This window comes from Nerophis lumbriciformis, linkage group LG07 (assembly GCF_033978685.3).
Source record: "Nerophis lumbriciformis linkage group LG07, RoL_Nlum_v2.1, whole genome shotgun sequence".
NCBI lineage: Eukaryota > Metazoa > Chordata > Actinopteri > Syngnathiformes > Syngnathidae > Nerophis > Nerophis lumbriciformis.
The window spans coordinates 35,055,001-35,076,228 of record NC_084554.2 but is presented as its reverse complement, the minus strand read 5'-3'; the positions used below and the strand labels follow the sequence as shown (position 1 = coordinate 35,076,228).

Here is a 21,228-nt window from a genome sequence, read left to right as displayed (position 1 = left end):
AAGTAACCATGGTGACTAAAACAAACCCCTGAAGTACACAAAACAACTAAGGAAGTCCAAAACTAACAGAACATAACTAAACAAAACATGATCCGACAAATATATACATCATTTACTGACCTTTTTATAATAAAATATCTGTGAATTAGTATATACAACAGTTTTGTAATATGTAATTAATTAATTAATTCAGTCATTATTAATATACTGAGATGAAGAATATCTTACTTTCAATAAGGTTGAAAGTATTTGTCATAATCCTTCTTCTTTGTAAGCACTATTCATTTGAACAACCTCTTAACTGGATCATATCAGTACAATGTTTAACTTCTTTACTTAATCCATTCCATCATTTAATTCCACATCATTTTAGCTGTTTGCAATATTACCAAATCATCGAACGTTAATATTTTTGACTCAATAAATAAAGTGTTTATATGTTCTCTATATCCAACATTACGTATCAGTCTAATTGATCTTTTTTGTAACACGGTTGTCAAGGTGTGTTGTTGACGAACCCCAAGATGCAGAGATGGCAGCAGGCTTGGTACAAGAAAACATGGTTTTAATGTTCAAAAATAAGAAAAGGAAAAAACACAAACCAGGAACTAGGAACAGGAAACAGGATGCCAGGAAAACAGGAACTGGAAGACGAGGAACAAAAAGACAGCAAGCTACAAAACATCTACAATAAATAGCTTACCGCTACCGCTTACAGCTACACTAGCATCGACAAGTAGGAAAGACAATGGCAATGACACGACAGGTAGTGATGACAATGACTGACAATAATCCAGCCGTGACTGGAGGAGAAGGCAGGTTTAAATAGCGGCTGGCTGATTGACACCAGGTGTGGCCAGGTGCCAATCAGCCACAGCTGAGGGGAAGCAGCACTCAGGGAGACAATCAGGAAATTAAGACAAAATAAAAGCGCTGACAGAAAACTAAGACAAACGCAGAGGAAAAACTAAAACACAGTCAAACTGTCAGGGACAAGCCTGACAACGGTTAACGAATGTAGCGCACATTTGTAGTTATTTCCCCACATTTCTGCACAATAACTCAGATATGGTAATACTATAGTAGCGAGCAGTAGAGAATGTGAAGTGATTTGTTAAACCAAATATTGTGTGTTTCTTTCCATATACAACAACCTATCTGGACTCGATAAGAGAATCGATAAGGAATCGGTTCGATAAGAGGATTCGATAATAGGCTCGAACTCGATAATTTCTTATCAAACATCATCCCTACACCCCCGCCCCCCACACACACACCTCAAACCCCCCCCAATCTCCCAAATTCGAAGGTCTCAAAGTTGGCAAGTATGGGCCTACTATGCTACTGTATTTTAAAGTTGGTCATTAAGGAGGTACTTGGAGAGCCAAGTGTTTTCTCAGGTGGTACTTGCATTGCACTAATGCGATTATTTCTTGATTAAAAAATAAATTTTCACCACTAGGTGGCGGTAAGGAGATATTTAAATAGTAATTAGAAAACACTCCCAACCAGGAAGTGGTGTGTGAGCTAAGATGGACGTCATGTGTCGACGCATGACGTCATCTCTTCGTCAAACGTAAACGTAAAAAATTGGCTTGGAGGCAGAGGGCGGGACAGGAAGTATGCCAACAAGGGCCCGGCTTGACATGTCGACGGCATCACGCGATAAGCCCGTTGACGTCCGTTCTTTGTCGTCGAACATTCGGCACGTCGGGGGGGGGGGAAAAGCGCGACAAATTTGCTGTCGGCGGGTCGGAAAGGGACCGATGGGCGGAGCTCTCTGCGGGTCACGTGACCAGGCGGTGTTAAGAATTATGCTAGCATGGCTCACATTCCTGTCGCGGGTCAACGAGCGCGACAAAGACACAGCATCCATCATGTGACACTCGACTGTCTGCGGCTTACACGCACGCACACGCACACACACACACACACACACACACACACACACACACACACACACACACACACACACACACACACACACACACACACACACACACACACACACACGGTACAAGCAGGTGAGTTTAGAAGATGAAATGTTTACTCAGCAGCTTCCTGCTACAAGACCATGTGACCTCCTGTCTCCTTCAGGTGGGTGAAGTTTTGTCTTTTACACACACATACATACACACACACACACATACATTGTGGGATGTGTGTGTGTGTGTCAGGCTCAGACCTGTCCCGTCACGTGCTCTCATCAAAGATAAACTTCAACGTAAACCGACTTCATTCTTCTTCACTCAGCCGCTAACTTCCTGTTCTGTCAAAACACACACATACACACACCTGGTCCTGGTCCCAGACACAGTCTCGGGCCTGGACTGGGTTCCGGGACTGGGCGGACAAATGATGACGTCAAACAGAGCTGCTTCTGCTGTCCAAGTCTGGGTCCTCCACAAGGTTGTCCTGGTTTTGGAACAACACAAACCTTGTGTCCTTTTTGTGACCTGTTGTTAGCACTTTTTGGTTGAGTGTGTGTGTGGAGATTTAGTAGCCCCGTCCCGCTCCAAGAGGACATGCTTTGAAGTGAGTCTGTCTTGTTGACGTTAGTGGTCCATCTCGAGAGAGGAACATGAAAAGAACCAGCATGCTGGTACTGGTTCTGGATGTCTACGTGATGTTCTGCTGATGGGATGCTCCGATACGCGCTGATGCTCCGATTATGGAGGAGAAGCAAACTGGTCCGGCCGGTCGGCATCCACAAAAAAAAAAAAAGCGGCGACGCAGAAGAACGCCATGTTGACCTTTGACCTCGTGGCGCGGCAGACTGATTTGAAAGAGGAAGTCATTAATGGCGTGGAATCACAGCCGGTCGGGTGTCAGGAGATGATTTATTTAACCGAGACGAAGATTTTGCGTGTGAAAAGGCAGCGATGAAGATCAGCGCAGGAGGAGGAGATGAGGAGATAAGAAGATGTTGCTGAAAGGATAGAATTACTGCACATTTACGTGTGTGTGCTGATCTCCTCCAGGTGGACCACGACTCTCATGCTGGCTGACTTTAAACAAAAACACGTCCGAGCTCCACCAATCACGGCGCGGCTCTACCCCCCCCTCAATCTGGTCACACCTGGACTTTCACCTGACCGTCACTCGCTAACGAACCTTCACCTGTCCTTGAACTCGCGCCGCGTGTTCCCGCGATGAGGGACACGCCGATGGCGCTAACGCTAAGGAGTGATTCTAATGGAGCTTAGTGACAGACGCGTCCTGTCCGCACACGTCCACTTGATTACTCACAGAGACACACCTTCATGTCCAAACCACTTTATTACTGGTTTTAACGAGGGCGAACACAACAGAGTTCATGAGTAAGAAGATGAGTCTTCTCGTCTTCAGTCAATAAATAGCACAAAGAAAATGTAACAAATCAAAAGAAGACGTCGTTCGTGATTGGCCGGATCGTGCGTAGCGGCCATAATGAAATGTTCAAAAAGAGTCAAACTCCGATGCTAACACGCTAGCTGGAGAGAAACCATCAACAGGCTAACTTAGCTTCCCGACCAGCACAATTAGCATCATTTGGTTAACATTTTCTTTCTTTTTGGCCTCCCTAAAAGTCCCAGTGTTGACTGACAACGTCACAAAGCGTCACATTTTGTCCTGTGGGGGCACCAAAGGGGAAACCTGCTCAGTGACAAGTCCTCAGAGCTTCCTCGGTTGCCACGTCAGTAGTCGTCGTAGCGGTACGTGTTGGCGTAGCTGTAGCGGTAGTCGTAGGCGTCGGCTCGCTCCGTTTTGGTCTGCACGACTTCCGGCTGAAATGACAGAGACTTGATGACTCCCCCCGACTCCTCCGTCACTTTCACCTCGGCCGAGTAGGAGGGGGTGGCCTCGTCCAGCAGAGAGGAGCAGCCGGGGAGGCCCGGCGGTTTCGCTGGAGCACAGGGCTGGTAGGCCGGGAGGCCGGCCTGCGGTTTGGGACACGACTGGTAGGAAGGAGCCTTTGGACACGGCTGATATGAGACCTAGGGAACACCAAGACAGGTACAGCTAACATCTGGGACTCTACATGGGTCGAGTATCCGGGAGTCTATATGGGTCTAAGTCAAGGGTCCCCAAACTTTTTGACTTGAGGGTCACACACACACACACATATACATATATATATATATATATATATATATATATATATATATATATATATATATATATATATATATATAACATTTTAAATAGCAGTCTGTCTTCTGGTGTGGTTCCTACCAGTTTTAAACACGCCGTGGTTCAACCGCTTTTAAAGGGGAACATTATCACCAGACCTATGTAAGCGTCAATATATACCTTGATGTTGCAGAAAAAAGACCATATATTTTTTTAACCGATTTCCGAACTCTAAATGGGTTTAATTTTGGCGAATTAAACGCCTTTCTAATATTCGCTCTCGGAGCGATGACGTCAAATCGTGGCGTCACATCGGGAAGCAATCCGCCATTTTCTCAAACACCGAGTCAAATCAGCTCTGTTATTTTCCGTTTTTTCGACTGTTTTCCGTACCTTGGAGACATCATGCCTCGTCGGTGTGTTGTCGGAGGGTGTAACAACACAAACAGGGACGGATTCAAGTTGCACCAGTGGCCCAAAGATGCGAAAGTGGCAAGAAATTGGACGTTTGTTCCGCACACTTTACCGACGAAAGCTATGCTACGACAGAGATGGCAAGAATGTGTGGATATCCTGCGACACTCAAAGCAGATGCATTTCCAACGATAAGGTCAAAGAAATCTGCCGCCAGACCCCCATTGAATCTGCCGGAGTGTGTGAGCAATTCAGGGACAAAGGTCCTCGGTAGCACGGCAAGCAATGGCGGCAGTTTGTTCCCGCAGACGAGCGAGCTAAACCCCCTATCGACCCTAGCTTCCCTGGCCTGCTGACATCAACTCCAAAACTGGACAGATCAGCTTTCAGGAAAAGAGCGCGGATGAGGGTATGTCTACAGAATATATTAATTGATGAAAATTGGGCTGTCTGCACTCTCAAAGTGCATGTTGTTGCCAAATGTATTTCATATGCTGTAAACCTAGTTCATAGTTGTTAGTTTCCTTTAATGCCAAACAAACACATACCAATCGTTGGTTAGAAGGCGATCGCCGAATTCGTCCTCTCTTTCTCCCGTGTCGCTAGCTGTCGTGTCGTTTTCGTCGGTTTCGCTTGCATACGGTTCAAATTGATATGGCTCAATAGCTTCAGTTTCTTCTTCAATTTCGTTTTCGCTACCTGCCTCCACACTACAACCATCCTTTTCAATACATTCATAATCTGTTGAATCGCTTAAGCCGCTGAAATCCGAGTCTGAATCTGAGCTAATGTCGCTATAGCTTGCTGTTCTTTCCACCATGTTTGTTTGTGTTGGCTTCACTATGTGACGTCACAGGAAAATGGACGGGTGTTTATAACGATGGTTAAAATCAGGCACTTTGAAGCTTTTTTTTGGGATATTGCGTGATGGGTAAAATTTTGAAAAAAACTTCGAAAAATATAATAAGCCACTGGGAACTGATTTTTAATGGTTTTAACACTTCTGAAATTGTGATAATGTTCCCCTTTAAAGAAACCTGGGGCCGTATTTATCAAGCGTCTTAGAATTACTCCTAAGAAGTCTGCTAAGAGTTGACTTATGAGTAAAGAAATTCTTCGCTGAAAGCTGCACTTAAAAGTTAGTTATCAAGCGTCTTACTCACACTTTCAGCGAAGTGTAGGACTGAATCTTAAGTGTCACACTCAGAGCTAAATTACGACATTACTATGTGCCGTAAACGGAATTTTAGGTGACGTAATTTCTGTGTCCATAGAAATGACCAATCACGGAAGGGAATCCCTTTGTCTAAGAATAAAGAATTATCTTAGAAATATTTAAGTGGACAATGGGAGTGTATATTTTGACTACAAAAAACTACAAAATAATACAAAAGAAACAAACAATATTGGCAATGAATCAAAAATAAATGTTTCCTTTTCTTTCCAATTAATTTTCCCAGTGGCGAGATATCAAAGCATTGTGATGACCTTTAGTTCTGCTGTGAAAGCTCTGCTGCGTGATGTTGCTGATGAAATGACGCCCCTTATTAAATCTGTGACAAAAATAATACCGGCTCTGTCTAAACGATACCGTTTGATCAGCTGCTCGTCATCAAACAAAGCCAGGACATCCTTCCGCTCCCTGAACGTTCGCGCACGTCTCTCTCGCCTCAGTGCCATCCCCCGCTGGCAACTCCTAACCACTTAGGACACCTCTGAAGGTCTCTTAAATATCATGGAGAGTAGGAGTGAAATAGCTTTTATTCTTAAGTTTGAGACTAGGACTAAATTTCGCAAATTCTCAGGACTTAAGTGTAAAATGGCACTCTAAGACGCTTGATAAATACGGCCCCTGGTCTAGACAGTTTCGTTTTAGTTCATTTTAGACCCATTACTAAGCTGCCTTTCCTCTCAAAGATCTTGGAGAAGATTTTTTTTACCCAGTTAAACACTTTTTTAGAGGACTGTGATATTTTAGAATTCTTTCAGTCTGGGTTTAAACCCCTCCATAGTACCGAGTCAGCATTATTAAGGGTTTTTAATGACATCCTTCGAGCAACAGATTTAGGTGATAATGTGATTTTAGTTTTACTCGATCTAACAGCAGCATTTGATACGGTGGACCATAATATTTTAATTAGCATCAAGTGGGCATCTGTTTTACTGCTTTGCGTTGGCTGAAGTCATATTTGACTAACAGGACCTTCTCTGTAAATGTTGCTGGTTCTGAATCCTCTGTTGCTCCCTTGACATGTGGGGTCCCACAGGGTTCAGTTTTAGGACCACTGCTCTTTTCTATTTATTTACGTCCCCTGGGCTCAATCCTAAGAAAGCATGATATTTATTTTTATTGTTATGCCGATGACACACAAATTTATTTTCAGTTAAAGAGAAATCATGCCTCTTCAATGCAGCCACTACTTGCTTGTCTTAATGATATCAAGGCCTGGATGGCCCTAAATTTCTTAAATTTCAATGAAAAGAAGACATAAGTAATAGTGTTTGGACCTAGTGGTACCTGTGAGCTCCCCCCTGTTGACTTTGGCCCCTTGGCTTTGCACGTTAAGCCCATGGTCACCAACCTGGGCTTTCGTATTGACGGTGATTTTAAATTGGACCGTCAGATTGGTACAGTGGTGAAAGCCAGCTTTTTGGCCAAGGTTAAAAACTCTCTTCCTAGGCAACAGTTTGAGACAGTAATCCATGCCTTTATCACATCTCGGCTGGATTACTATAATTCTTTGCATTTTGGAATTAGTCAATCCTCCCTCTCACGTCTGCAGCTGGTCCAAAATGCAGCTGCCCGACTTTTAACTAACACAAGAAAAAGAGAGCACATTACTCCTGTTTTGGCCTCCCTCCACTGGCTGCCTGTGTCTTTTAAAGTCCATTTTAAAATTATCTTACTCGTTTTTAAATCTTAACGTAGTCTTGCCCTACCTTACCTCTATGAGCTGCTCCACCTCTATGCCCTCACCCGGTCCCTCAGGTCAGCTGATCAACTGATCCTGGAGGTACCCAAATCCTTCTCTGTTGCGGGTCCCAAACTGTGGAACGATCTCCCTCTCCATGTGAGACAGGCCCCTTCTTTGGCTACTTTTAAGAACCTTCTTAAAACCCATTTTTATTCACTGGCTTTTAACCAAGCATGAGACTTTAAACTGTTTTTAACTTTTTTAACTGGTTTTAACTTTTTAACTGCTTTTTATCTAACAAATTGTTCTTAGGGTAATTTGTATTTGCTTTTTCAAAATATATTTTACTTCTGTTTTAAATGTTATTTTTTAGTCTGTCCTTTGCCTCTATTTCTTTGTGGTGTTCAGCCCTTTGGTCTTCAACTGTGGTTGTTTTTAAAGGGCTTTATAAATAAAGTTGGTATGGTATGGTATATATACAGTATGTACATACGCCTATATATACTATATATCTATATATGTACTGTATGTATGTATGCATATATATATATATATATATATATATATATATATATATATATATATATATATATATATATATATATATATATATACATATATATATATATATATATATATATATATATATAGACATTTTATTCAACTTTTTTTTTTTTAACGTATGTGTTTATTATTTTCTTTTGTGTTATCCCCCTCTTGTCCCCACAATTTCCCCTCTCTGTCTTCCTATTGTTTTTCTTCTTTCTATCCACCCCTACTCTGATCTGGCTGCGCCAAACATTAAATATATCCAAACATTTAATAAAGTTAAATACAAATAAGAAGTGTTCCACACTTTTCTTTTGGACTGTAAATCTCTACAGCAGATAGGGTCATCTACTTCCACAATATGATTTGTCTGAGTGGCTGGACAGGACAGATAAAAAAAAAAAAAAATATATATATATATATATATATATATATATATATATATATATATATATATATATATATATATATATATATATATATATATATATATATATATATATATATATATATAAACCTGGGCCGTAGTTTGGGGACCCCGGGTGTAAGTATTGGTATTCTACAAGAAAATCGCTATATAAATATAATTCACTACAAGGATCGGAAACGACGTGCGGTCACAGGGTAGGCAACATCACTTGTCTCAAACCCCCCCACCCCAAAAACCCAACTAATAATAAAACCATACAATAAATATGAATGAATGAATGTGTCTGCCAATATGGAGGATCATATAACCAGGATCAAAGATGATCTAAACTGGACTTTAAGACAAAATAATTATGAGTGATCAAAGTACTTTTCCATGGAGGATATATAGATATAGTCCTGCTTCACATACACATACAGAAGGGTAAGAAACGCTCCAAATATTTGAGCTATTTTATTAAAGCAAATGGGACCAAAAAGTATTTGATAACATCTTTATCAAATACTTTGTGGCCCCACTTACCATATCAAACCGGGGACTCTATATGAGTAAGGCTCTTTTTTTCCTTCTGTTTCCTCCTCCCCCAAAGTTTACCTTTTTCCTAAATTTTTTACAGGGCGCCGCCCTAGTGGCGACCCATCAGTCTTCCTGGTCTGTCTCCGTATGTCTGTTCTTGGACTGCTGTGTACTGGAAATAAAACGTTGCTGTACTTTTTAAGTTCAATGACAATAAAGCTCCACTCCATTCCATGATATCCTTATCATAACATTGTTATGAAAGTGAAATACTCCATTCTTTTTCTTGTTATATTAATGTGCAACATGTATTAACAATGATGAGAACATGGGAATTAAAACATTTTCTTTTTTTTTTAAAAACCCAACAACTCTAAAGGCATCTAAAATCTGGACCTACAATGCAACCTTTACATCTGGGATTCTACATGGGTCCAAGAGCTGGGACTTTACAAATATCAAAGAGCTGGGACTCCGAGGATCAAACATCTAAGACTTTACGTGGATCTGAGCGCTGGTGTTCTATAACGATCCAAAACCTGGGACTCTAGGAATCCAAGGCTCTATAAAGGTTCTACATGCATTGTTCTTTTTAAATAGTGGCGCGGGCCCCGCTGGGGGGGGGGCACGGTGTGATGTCAGGACGGCGCTTGTGACCCCGGGGAACATGCTGTATCAGTGGCACGCTTCAAACCCTGTTCTAAAAAATTGTGCACTACAAAACGTGTTCATTACAGTCAATATTGCTGACTTCTTTAATTTGACAAAAAATAAAACATCAGCACAAATTGTCTTTTTTTTGGTAGGTTAAAGTGTTTTATATATTGTGCTAACGGGGTTAATTCAGCTGATCAATTTGAATTTATTATTTATTCAGTTTATTTGATTATATTTTTCAGGATCAAATAGTTCAATTTGGTCAAAAAATGTTATAGTTTGAATAAGGATTTTATTTTTCATTTTAGGCAAATTGATGCACTTTAACTGTTTTCTGTTACAGACTAAAACATGTCAATAAAGGTTTTCTTTGTTGTAAGTTGATCTATATATATTTTTTTATTTTTTTTTATTTGATGTTAATAAGAATACAATGTTATGCAGAGGTGTACTTTTTATAGACAATTTATACTATTCATAGTCGCGGAGTAGAGTGGTGGGGGGCCGCAGAATGTTTTCTTCTTTCTGGGGGGGAAGGAGGGGTGTAACAGGAAATAATTGAGAAGCACTGGTGTGTGAATGTGAGTGTGAATGTTGTCTGTCTATCTGTGTTGGCCCTGCGATGAGATGGCAACTTGTCCAGGGTGTACGCCGCCTTCCGCCCAAATGTAGCTGAGATAGGCTCCAGCACCCACCGCGACCCCGAAAGGGACACGCGGTAGAAAATGGATGGATGGATGGTCTAACAACTGGGATTTTACATGGACCCTAATCTCAGGGACTCTTCGTGGGTCTAATGTCTGGGACTGCATGGATCTAAGACCTGGGATTCTATACAAATTTTACAGCTATCAAACATCTGGGACTCTACATGGATCTGAGTGCTGGTGCTCTATAAAGATCTAAAACCAGGGACTCTAGATGGGTTAGACATTTGGGACTCCATAGCTCCAACATCCGGGGGTTGACATGGGTTTAACACCATAGATCTTACATGGACCTTAATATCAGCGACTCTACATGGGTCTAATGTCTGGGAATATTCAATGATACAGTATATCTGGGGATTTTACACGGGTCTACCATCTGGGACTCTACATTGATCTATGACCTGAAATTCTATACAAATTTTACAACTACAACTCTAAAGATCTAAAACCCGGGAATCTAGCTGAGGCAAAACATTAGTCAAAGGCTCTAACATCCAGGGTTCTACATGGGATTTTACATGGACCCGAATATCTAGGCCTGTACATGGGTCTAAAGTCTGGGATTATTCAAGGATACATCTTGGATTTTGTATTGGTCTAACATCTGGCACTCTACATGGATCTAAGAGCTTGAATATTATACTGATTTTATAGCTGGGACTCTAAGGATCAAACAGCTAGGGTTCCACGTGGGTCAAACATCTAGGAAACGAAGGCTCTAACATCTGGGATTTGACATGGGTCTAACACCTGGGATTTTACATGGATCTTAATATCTACATGAGTCTATAGTCTGGGACTATTCAAGGATATATAGAGAATTTTACATGGGTCTACCATCTGGGACTCTACATTGATCCATGACGTGGAATTTTATACAGATTTATAGCTACGACTCTAAAGACCTAAAACCTTGGACTCCAGATGAGTCAAGGATTAGTCAAAAGCGCTAACATCCAGGGTTCTACACGGCTCTAACACCATTTTACATCGACCCTAATATCAGGGACAAAACGTGGGTCTAAAGTCTCTGACTATTTAAGGATATATCTAGAATTCTACATGGGTCAAACATCTGGGACTCTACATTAATCTAAGACCTCGGATTCTATATTTTACAGCGGAGACTCTACAAATATCAAACATCTGGGGTTCTTTATGGGTCCAACATTTGGGACTTGATGTGGATCTGAATGCTGGTGTTATGTAAAGATCTAAAACCTGGGAAACTACATGGGTCTAACATCTGGGACTCCAAGGTTCTAATATTCGGGGTTCGACATGGGTCTAACACAGTCCTTTTTCACCTAGTGGGGCAGGCCCCCCTGGTGTGACCTCAGGGAACATGCTTTTTTTCATGCCAGAATTTGACAAAGTGTATGTAGCACTTGGTTTCACTATAACCACGGTGGGTGACAAGTAAAGGTTGATGTGTTTTTTCGTTTACTGTTAATAAACTTAAAATGTTATACAGAGGTAGGGGACGGCGTGGCGAAGTTGGGAGAGTGGCCGTGCCAGCAATCTGAGGGTTACTGGTTCAATCCCCACCTTCTACCATCCTAGTCACGTCCGTTGTGTCCTTGAGCAAGACACTTCACTCTTGCTCCTGATGGGACTGGTTAGCGTCATGCATGGCAGCTCCCGCCATCAGTGTGTGAATGTGTGTGTGAATGGGTGAATGTGGAAAATAGTGTCAAAGCGCTTTGAGTTCCTTAAAAAAGGTAGGAAATCACTATACATGACCCATTTACCATTTACCATTTAGTTTTGTATAACAATTTCATAGACAAATTATACAATTTATAGTCAAAGTGGAGAGTGGGTGGGCGCAAAATATGTTCTTCTTTCTAGGGGGTGGGGAGGCGTAACAGAAAATAATTGAGAAGCACTGGTCTAATACCTTGGATTATACATGGATCCTAATATTAGGGACTCTACATGGGTTCAATGTCTGGGACTATTCAACGATGTATTTGGAATTTTACAGGGGTCTAACATCTGGGATCTAAGACCTGCAATCTTATATGGATTTTACAGCTGGGACTCCAAGGATCAAACATTTGGGGTTCTAGACTGGTCAAATATCTGCAACACTATGTGTATTGAGTGCTGTTACTCTATGATGACCTAAACCTGGGACTCTAGATGAGTCAAACATCTTAGGCTCCAAGGCGCTAACATCTGGGGTTCAACAAGGGTCTAACACATAGGATTTTACATGGACCCTAATATCAGGGATTTTACATTGGCAACATCTGAGATGCTACTTAGACATAGAAACAGGGACTCTACAACAATCTGACATCAGGGACCACACATAGATCTTAAATTGACCCATTATCTTGGACAATGTAATGATCTAATAGATGAAACTCTACAAAGAGCTCACATTTGGGACACTAAAAGGATGGAGTACCTTTGGACAAACCTGAAAGACTTACCTTAGTTGTAGTGGTGATGATGGTCTGCAGTGCAGCGGGTGAACCCGGGGTGTTTCCTGTGTAGCGGCAGGGGTAGTCAGTACTGTAATAATGGTGGTTGTCACTGTAAGGGGCAGAGGTCTTCAGTAGGTCTTTCCAGCCCGGTTTTGGTGAGGGGTCAAAGGAGGAAGAGGAAGAAGAAAGGGGAGCTGATGCTGAGGATGTTGGACAGCCAAGGACTGGAGCCACCCTAAAGATAAGGATTTGGTTCAGGACTGTTTCCAGAATCTGATCAAAGGGTGTCTGGTTTACCTGGGATCGCAAAACTCTGAGGTAACTGGATATGAAGGTGAGGTCAGGTACCCTGGGAACTCGTAGCTGGGCCTGCCCATGTAGAGTCTAGGACTAGCTGTTTTCTGCAGACCGGGTGATGTCTCTCCTAGAGCGTTATGGTGATTGTAGTAAGGTTCTGTACTTTGGAATGCTGGGTAATGCTGGGGGAATGTTGGCTCGATGAAGGAGATCCTATCTGCTGATTCCACACAGGAGAGAAGGGCTGGGCCGAGAGCCTGGAACAACAAAAACAGTGAGCACACAAAAAAACCCACAAACCAAAGTCTTAGCTGTGGTCTACCTGAGATTCAATGAGTCGCTTTTTTGGTGCAAAAGGCGGCGAGTTGACTCGTCTTTTCACTGAACTTCTCCGAGCCTCTGTCTCAGATTTGGACTCTGGCCTTGGATGGTCGTGGACCCCTTTGGCCTGAAGGGGCACAGTAAATAAGAGAACATTGCAAACAGACTTAGAAGCAAATTGGATTACCTGGAAGAAGATGGCCTTCCCGTCCACCCTCCAGAAGTTGGTGACCGGGTATCCGCTATGACCTCGACACGGCAACAGTTCCAGAGCACCAGTGCAGCTCGGACACACTTTCTCTAAAACATAAAGTCCGGAGAACATCAGGCACGATTCCTGCGACTGTTCTGCATCAGGTTCTGGATCTAGTGATCCTTACTTTGTTGTTTCTGCCGAGCCTTGTCGCAGATAGCGGGACGCAGCTGCAGTCGGGAACCGTCGGAGAGCGTGCAGCCCCGCGAGCACACCACCACGCCCAAGCACGATTTCTTGAGGATCTGACAGTTGTGGTTGTTGGTGTTCCTCATGGCCCAGCCAGACAGGTGGCGCTGAGCATTCTTGTCCTCGGCTAAAAACATTAGCATACTTAGCATATTTTACATTGCACACAGCAATATTTGTTACTCACCGCTGTAGATGTAACGCACGTAACCATCAGTCCACTCCTGGAAGCCGTCAAAATGCTTTGTGTCCTACGAACAGGAAGTGAGTCATAAGCATTTAGCATGTTAGCAACTTTATCTTGCAGTACTGATAAAATAGTTTAATTACCATCATTTAGCAACATTGTTTCTGTGTCAAATTTCGTTGCAAACTTAGGAGAACAATCTTAAAGAATAATTTTTTTATTATAATTTAATATAATAGTAATTATAAAAACATAATAATAATAAAAATAATGCATAGTTTATAATAATAATAATAATAACAATTTAATAATATAATATCATATATATGTATTACTAATAATCTTATGGTCTATTTTGTTATGAATTGCATTCATTTTAAATACATTGTTGAAACACTTTGCAATATTTTAGATACATTTAAAGTAAGTCAGGCTGTCAAATACAATAAATGATGACAATAATAATCCTGAAAAATATTTACATATTACATATTTTAATAATATTTTATATATTTAATACTGTATGTATCATTCATATTATTCATTTACTTCTAACCGCTGATTAAAAAAATATGTATTTTTATATGTATATTCAATAGTTGTATTTTGCATAGATAGATATTGATCATCCCTCAACTGTTTGTGTGTGTGTAAGTGTGTGTGTGCGAATGACTATGCTCCCTCTTGTTGTTTAAACAGTAAAAACTGGTTTTTATATTTTTGTTCCCAGTGAAACCAAAATACATGTGCGCACACACACTCTGTCTCGCTCACATACACACTCACACAAACACGCACAAACAACCTTGAGAAAACCTTCAGCGTGTCCATTTCATGTTTGCTTAAATATTTCATCAAACATAAATTAATTGTTGCGCATTATTATAAAAAATGTTTTCAAATAAAAATAATGTCACATTTTAGGAATAATGATAACAATAAAAATATGACATAATCATAATAGTAATTGTAACATATTACAAAATGAATTTATTAATATAAGAAATATAAAAAAAACTAAAATTAATGAACATAAAAAAAATACATGAGTGTTAATACGACATTAAACTTTTACAGTAAATATAAACACATAGTACAGTGACAAATAAAGTGACCTTTTACCATACCATAATTTAATTAATTATTGATTGAATCCTTCCGCATTTTTATGTTGTTTTATTTATGGTTCATTTTTAAATTATGTAAATTTTTGATTAAATGAAATCTTTTTCTATTAGATTTGTAACACAAATACTCAATTTCTTGCCAATTCATTGCACTTTGATCAATCAATATTCAATAAACAATTAAGAGAAGCTTAGGTCACCTGAGGGAGTTTGGGGTCATTGATGTCCCAAGTGGACTTCATCCCGAAAGAGCAAACGCAGTCTGTCTCCTCGCGCTCCTCCGCTCGGGACATCCTTCCGGCCTTGCTCCTTGTCCCGCTCCCGGTCCTGGTCCTGATCCTCCCAGCCGCTTGCCACTGAATTCGAGAGCAAGTGGGACCTGAACTGGATTCCGCGGGTGGTCCAAAAACACAAAGAAAGTCAAAAGTGGGGAAAAGTCCTCGAGATTCCCATGCGGTGTCTCACTGGAGCGCGTGCAGCTCCTTTGAGGGTCAGGTCTGTATGAAGAGGCAGGTGAGCACGTCAGTAGATTCCTCTGTGTCTGTGTGTGTGTGTGTGTGTGTGTGTGTGTGTGTGTGTGTGTGTGTGTGTGTGTGTGTGTGTGTGTGTGTGTGTGTGTGTGTGTGTGTGTATGTGTGTGTGTGTGTGTGTGATCAAAAAGTCATCATCAAAAGTCACAATTGACATATCATTGTAATACATATCTATATATATAATGTTAAGTTGTGTTCACTTCCATTTAAAAAAAAAAAAAAGCAATACAATTTTAGAATATTTTCACCGACACCTGTGTGCGTGTGTGTGTGTGTGTTTGTGTGTGTGTAGGGGTGTTGTGGAAACAAGTGAATGTTTCTCCCAAAACAAACAAGTCATTAGTCATCAATTACTAGAAATTGCTTGTGTGTGAGACAGCATATCATGCACTCTCACGCGCGCACGCTGAAGACGAGTGTCAGAGGATCCTGTGACATGACGAGACTTTTCATCTTCAGTGAGCATAGGTCAAAGGTCGCATGCAGGTGACCGTGACCACCGGAATAGAAAATTGCAAAATGCGCACCCCCGAATGTATGTGGAAGGTAACTCTTCGACTCCTTAACCGCTGCACATAGAAGGGTGCAATTTTGTCAGAACATGCACACCTACTGTGGCTCCTGCGCTATTAATTTTCTAATCAATACACATTGGCATTGTTATTAAGCCCCAATTAAGTTGGATTGACTGGAAAAGCCTACAAAAACATGGCCGCCATCATCCATATCATCTTTGCAAAGGGACCTGATTAAATGTCCACTAGTTATTGCCTGAGTCTAATGATTATAAAACATCTGTATTTACTAGGGCTGTGAATCTTTGGGTGTCCCACGATTCGATTCAATATCGATTCTTGGGGTCACGATGCGATTCAAAATCGATTTTTTTTTTAATTCAACATGATTCTCGATTCAAAAACAATTTTTTTCCCGATTCGAAACAATTCTCTATTCATTCAATACATAGGATTTCAGCAGGATCTACCCCAGTCTGCTGACATGCAAGCAGAGTAGTAGATTTTTGTAAAAGCTTTTATAATTGTAAAGGACAATGTTTTATCAACTGATTGCAATAATGTAAATTTGTTTTAACTATTAAATGAACCAAAAATATGACTTATTTTATCTTTGTGAAAATATTGGACACAGTGTGTTGTCAAGCTTATGAGATGCGATGCAAGTGCAAGCCACAGTGGCACTATTGTTTGTTTTTTTAATTTTTATAAATGTCTAATGATAATGTCAATGAGGGATTTTTAATCACTGCTATGTTGAAATTGTAACTAATATTGATACTGTTGTTGATAATATTCATTTTTGTTTCACTACTTTTGGTTTGTTCTGTGTCGTGTTTGTGTCTCCTCTCAATTGCTCTGTTTATTGCAGTTCTGAGTGTTGCTGGGTCGGGTTTGGTTTTGGAACTGTATTGCATTGTTATGGTATTGCTGTGTATTGTTTTGTTGGATTGATTATTTAAAATAAATAAATAAATAAATAAAATAAAAATCGATTTTTTTTCTCCACACCCCTAGTATTTACGTATGCAAGCATGTCTTCCAAAGTATTTTGACCACGACCCATAGAGGGCGCCCTTAATGTCATCACCATAATGCAATGGGTTATCGATTAGAGTGCAGGTATGTTACTTGTTGACACATATATTAATAATAAAAACTAAACATAACGATTGGGGTCAAGCTATCGCCGTCTTGAAACATGTATTTACTGTGTGAGCACAGTTCGCTAAATAAAATTACAAAATAAAACAAAAACAAAATACTGTAATTGGAATTTGAAGTCATCTGATGGATACTTTATGGAGAAGAAACAGGAAGTGGTGTTTGCAGACCGATACTGGCACCTAGTGGTGGTTTGTATGTATTGCTGGAATTGATAAGCGTGTGTCAGCAGCAGGAAGCTTTTTTTGTTTTTGTTTTGCAGCAATCGGTATAACAATTGTTTTTATTATGTTTGTTCATCTTGCAATATGGTTGAATATAATAATTTGCATGACTCATATTGTATTGAGCAGCCAAAAGACGGGGAAAATGAATTGATGCGATAAGGCACCTGTGCGGATTCAACTGCGCATGCGTTAATCATGCATTAATAAGCTGCAGCTTTGCGCGCTCCCGATTCTTCCACAAGACAACAAACACGATGGTAAATGCTGCACCTGTCTTTTTCCATGATTTTACTTTTTTGCACGGTGAATGTGAAAGCTTCGGAAAATAGTGCCGTGGCGTCATTGCACCTGCATGCAGCGTTTGTTTTCAGTCTGACGTCACTTGACATGCAAATGGGGCGTTTGAATTTAGCCGCTTTCGTCCATCTTGTGTGATTAGTATTGCGAGCTGTGAAGCAAACTACTGCATTTTGATGTCCAAAACTGCATTTTTTTAAAAAAAAGACACGTGATTGAAGTTTTAAAGTGAAAACAACAATGCTTAAAAAGAACTTAATCTGATTGGCTGATTAACCTGTCAATCATCACCATGCTTGTGCGAGTCAGCTGGAGGCCCAAATGGAGGACTGTCTTGTCCATGGAGACTCTCCCCGTCTGGTGTGTGTGCTCCGAGAGGAAGGCGTGACACACTGCATGCTTACCAGACTGGACCAGCTGGTCAAGAAGGTAGCGGGCCGAGCCGCCGTGATTCCACTTCCTGTTTGGCGACCTTTCCATATCGCTTTTTCATCTTTGCTCGCAGCAGCTGAGCGGTGCCGAGTACGGCCAAGTGACCGTGGTCTTGAAGTCTTTGGAGAGTCTCACGGATAACAAAGACGACCTGAAGATGCTGCTGGACCTTGGAGTCACTGCCAAAGTAACACACACTACTAACAAGGATGTATATTACTACAATAATGCATTGTCAGGTTTTGCTGTGGTTCCAAACGTTACGTGACCTCTTGACCGCCGACCCCTTGAGAAGCTCCGCCCAGCTGGTCACGCTTACCTTAAGCTTCTTCGACTTCCTGCTTGTACGCGGCACGGTGACAAGCTTGGTTGTAGAGTTTGTGATTCCATGACAACTTTTCTCTGCTTTTCTTGTCTTCTTTCAGCTGCTGGGTCAGTCGTCTCTTCCAGGTTGGTGGGCCACGTGATGCCGAGTCACCTGACCTCTGACCTCACTTGTCTGTCTGTCAGTCCATCAGCTGGCCGTGCTGCTTTTGGAGCTCCTTCAAATGGTTCTGGAGCAGGAAGCCCCCTACTCTCTAAGATTGGAGGTACAGTCTAGTTATGTTAGTAATGCGGATTATTATGGGATGTCCTGGTGTCGTCGTCAGGCCATCAGAACCTTCAACATCACCCTGGACTCTGTGAGCATAGATCAGAAGAGCAATGTCCGAAAGGAACAGACACTCGTCCAGAAGATGTGAGACCGAGCGTTTGAGAACGCGTCACGACGAGAACACGCTAACATGCGCTAACTGTGTGCAGGTCGCAGGTGGCGGCCGCCATTCAGACAGCAGGAGGTGAGTCAAGTCGCCTCCGAATCAAGCAAACCACTCCTGTCATATTGAGGATCTTTGACTAGAATCTTTACAGTGGAACCTGCAAAACAGAACAGGATCTTTGGCTAGTGATTTTACAGTAGATCCCCAAAAACAGCAGAACACTTCTATTATACAGAGCAGTGGTTCTTAACCTGGGTTCGATCGAACCCTAGGGGTTCGGTGAGTCGGCCTCAGGGGTTCGGCGGAGGTCAAGACACACCAGATTCATCGTGTAAATAAAAACTTCTCCCTATCGGTGTATTACGGATACGACAACAGCTGACTGGTTTGCAAGTGTGTAATTTGTTGTGAGTTTATGCACTGTGTTGGTTTTGTTGTTTGAACAAGGTGATGTTCATGCACGGGTCATTTTGTGCACCAGTAAAAAAACATGGTAACACTTAAGTATGGGGAACATATTCACCATTAATTAGTTGCTTATTAACATGCAAATTAGTAACATATTGACTCTTAACTAGTCATTATTCAGTACTTATTAATGCCTTATTCGGCATGGCCTTGTTATAACCCTAACCCTCTAACCCTGACCCTAACCCTCTAACCCAGGGGTAGGGAACCTATGGCTCTAGAGCCAGATGTGGCTCTTTTGATGTCTGCATCTGGCTCTCAGATAAATCTTAGCTGACATTGCTTAACACGATAAGTAATGAATAATTCAGCTGGTAATCAGTGTTAAAAATAACGTTCAAAATATAAAACATTCTCATGCATTTTAATCCATCCATCCGTTTTCTACCGCACCTGTTCAAGAAGTCTCATTAATGGTAAGAAGTATTTTATTTATTATTGGTTAGCTTCAGAATAACAATGTTATTAAAAAGAATAAGAGACTTATTATACTCTAAAAATGTTGGTCTTACTTAAAAATAAACGCATCTAGTTGTATTCAGTGTTAAATATTATATGGCTCTCACGAAAATAAATTTTAAAATATTTGGCTTTCATGGCTCTCTCAGCCAAAAAGGTTCCTGACCCCTGCTCTAACCCTAACCAAATAACAATAATAATGTTACCCTAGTGTCCAAATAACTCTAAATTAAGTCTTTGTTACTTAGAATATGTTCCCCATACTAAAGTATTACCAAAAACATAAAACTTTGTCTTGAATTTGAAAAAAAACAAAACATTTTATTTTTCACTAAAGTGTTCGGTGAATGCACATATGAAACTGGTGGGGTTCGGTACCTCCAACAAGGTTAAGAACCACTGATATAGAGGATCTTTGACTATTGTTACAGTAGGTCCCCAAAAAACGGCAGAATACTCCAGTTATATAGAGGATCTTTGACTACCATTTTTATACTAAGTACCAAAAAACAGCAGAACAATTATGCTATATAGAGGATCTTTGACTGGCTTTGTTATACTATGTCACAAGAAACAGCAGAAAAATGATGTTGTATTGAGGATATTTCATTAGTGTCTTTACTGTAGGTCCCCAAAAACAGCAGCCCACTCCTGTCATGGGAGGATCTTTGACTAGTGTCTTTACTGTAGGTCCCCAAAAACAGCAGCCCACTCCTGTCATGGAAGGATCTTTGACTAGTGTCTTTACTGTAGGTCTCCAAAAACAGCAGCCCACTCCTGTCATGGGAGGATATTTGACTAGTGTCTTTACTGTAGGTCCCCAAAAACAGCAGCCCACTCCTGTCATGGGAGGATATTTGACTAGTGTCTTTACTGTAGGTCCCCAAAAACAGCAGCCCACTCCTGTCATGGGAGGATCTTTGACTTGTGTCTTTACTATAGGTCCCCAAAAACAGCATCCCACTCCTGTCATGGGAGGATCTTTGACTAGTGTCTTTACTGTAGGTCCCCAAAAACAGCAGCCCACTCCTGTCATGGGAGGATCTTTAACTTGTGTCTTTACTATAGGTCCCCAAAAACAGCAGCCTACTCCTGTCATGGGAGGATCTTTGACGAGTGTCTTTACTGTAGGTCCCCAAAAACAGCAGCCTACTCCTGTCATGGGAGGATCTTTGACTAGTGTCTTTACTGTAGGTCCCCAAAAGCAGCAGCCCACTCCTGTCATGGGAGGATCTTTGACTAGTGTCTTTACTGTAGGT

The 21,228-nt window shown here is 41.1% G+C and overlaps 2 protein-coding genes across 5 annotated transcripts in view; one reads left to right on the top strand and one right to left on the bottom strand.

The window, feature by feature from the left end:
* Positions 1–3,260: 3,260 nt before the first annotated feature.
* gcm2 (glial cells missing transcription factor 2) lies at positions 3,261–15,607 on the bottom strand. Its single transcript, XM_061965343.1, has 8 exons — positions 15,314–15,607; positions 13,987–14,050; positions 13,738–13,926; positions 13,545–13,657; positions 13,359–13,484; positions 13,037–13,293; positions 12,746–12,974; positions 3,261–3,977 (listed from the first exon to the last, which is right to left on the bottom strand). The coding sequence occupies exons 1-8, from the start codon at positions 15,404–15,406 to the stop codon at positions 3,678–3,680; spliced, it is 1,371 nt and encodes a 456-aa protein (XP_061821327.1). The 5' UTR covers positions 15,407–15,607; the 3' UTR covers positions 3,261–3,677.
* A 2,127-nt stretch (positions 15,608–17,734) lies between these two features.
* The window catches only part of sycp2l (synaptonemal complex protein 2-like), a 14,974-nt gene continuing 11,480 nt past the window's right edge, over positions 17,735–21,228 (top strand). For 2 of the 4 annotated variants that reach the window (XM_061965361.2, XM_061965359.2), the window contains exons 1-8: positions 17,735–17,809; positions 18,159–18,278; positions 18,355–18,468; positions 18,521–18,625; positions 18,707–18,731; positions 18,792–18,871; positions 18,932–19,020; positions 19,086–19,120. In XM_061965361.2, coding sequence (XP_061821345.1) covers positions 17,807–17,809; positions 18,159–18,278; positions 18,355–18,468; positions 18,521–18,625; positions 18,707–18,731; positions 18,792–18,871; positions 18,932–19,020; positions 19,086–19,120 — 571 coding nt within the window. In that variant the 5' untranslated portion in view covers positions 17,735–17,806. The remainder of the gene's footprint in view (positions 17,810–18,158; positions 18,279–18,354; positions 18,469–18,520; positions 18,626–18,706; positions 18,732–18,791; positions 18,872–18,931; positions 19,021–19,085; positions 19,121–21,228) is intronic. The other 2 variants (XM_061965360.2, XM_061965362.2) reach the window with 2 other exon arrangements.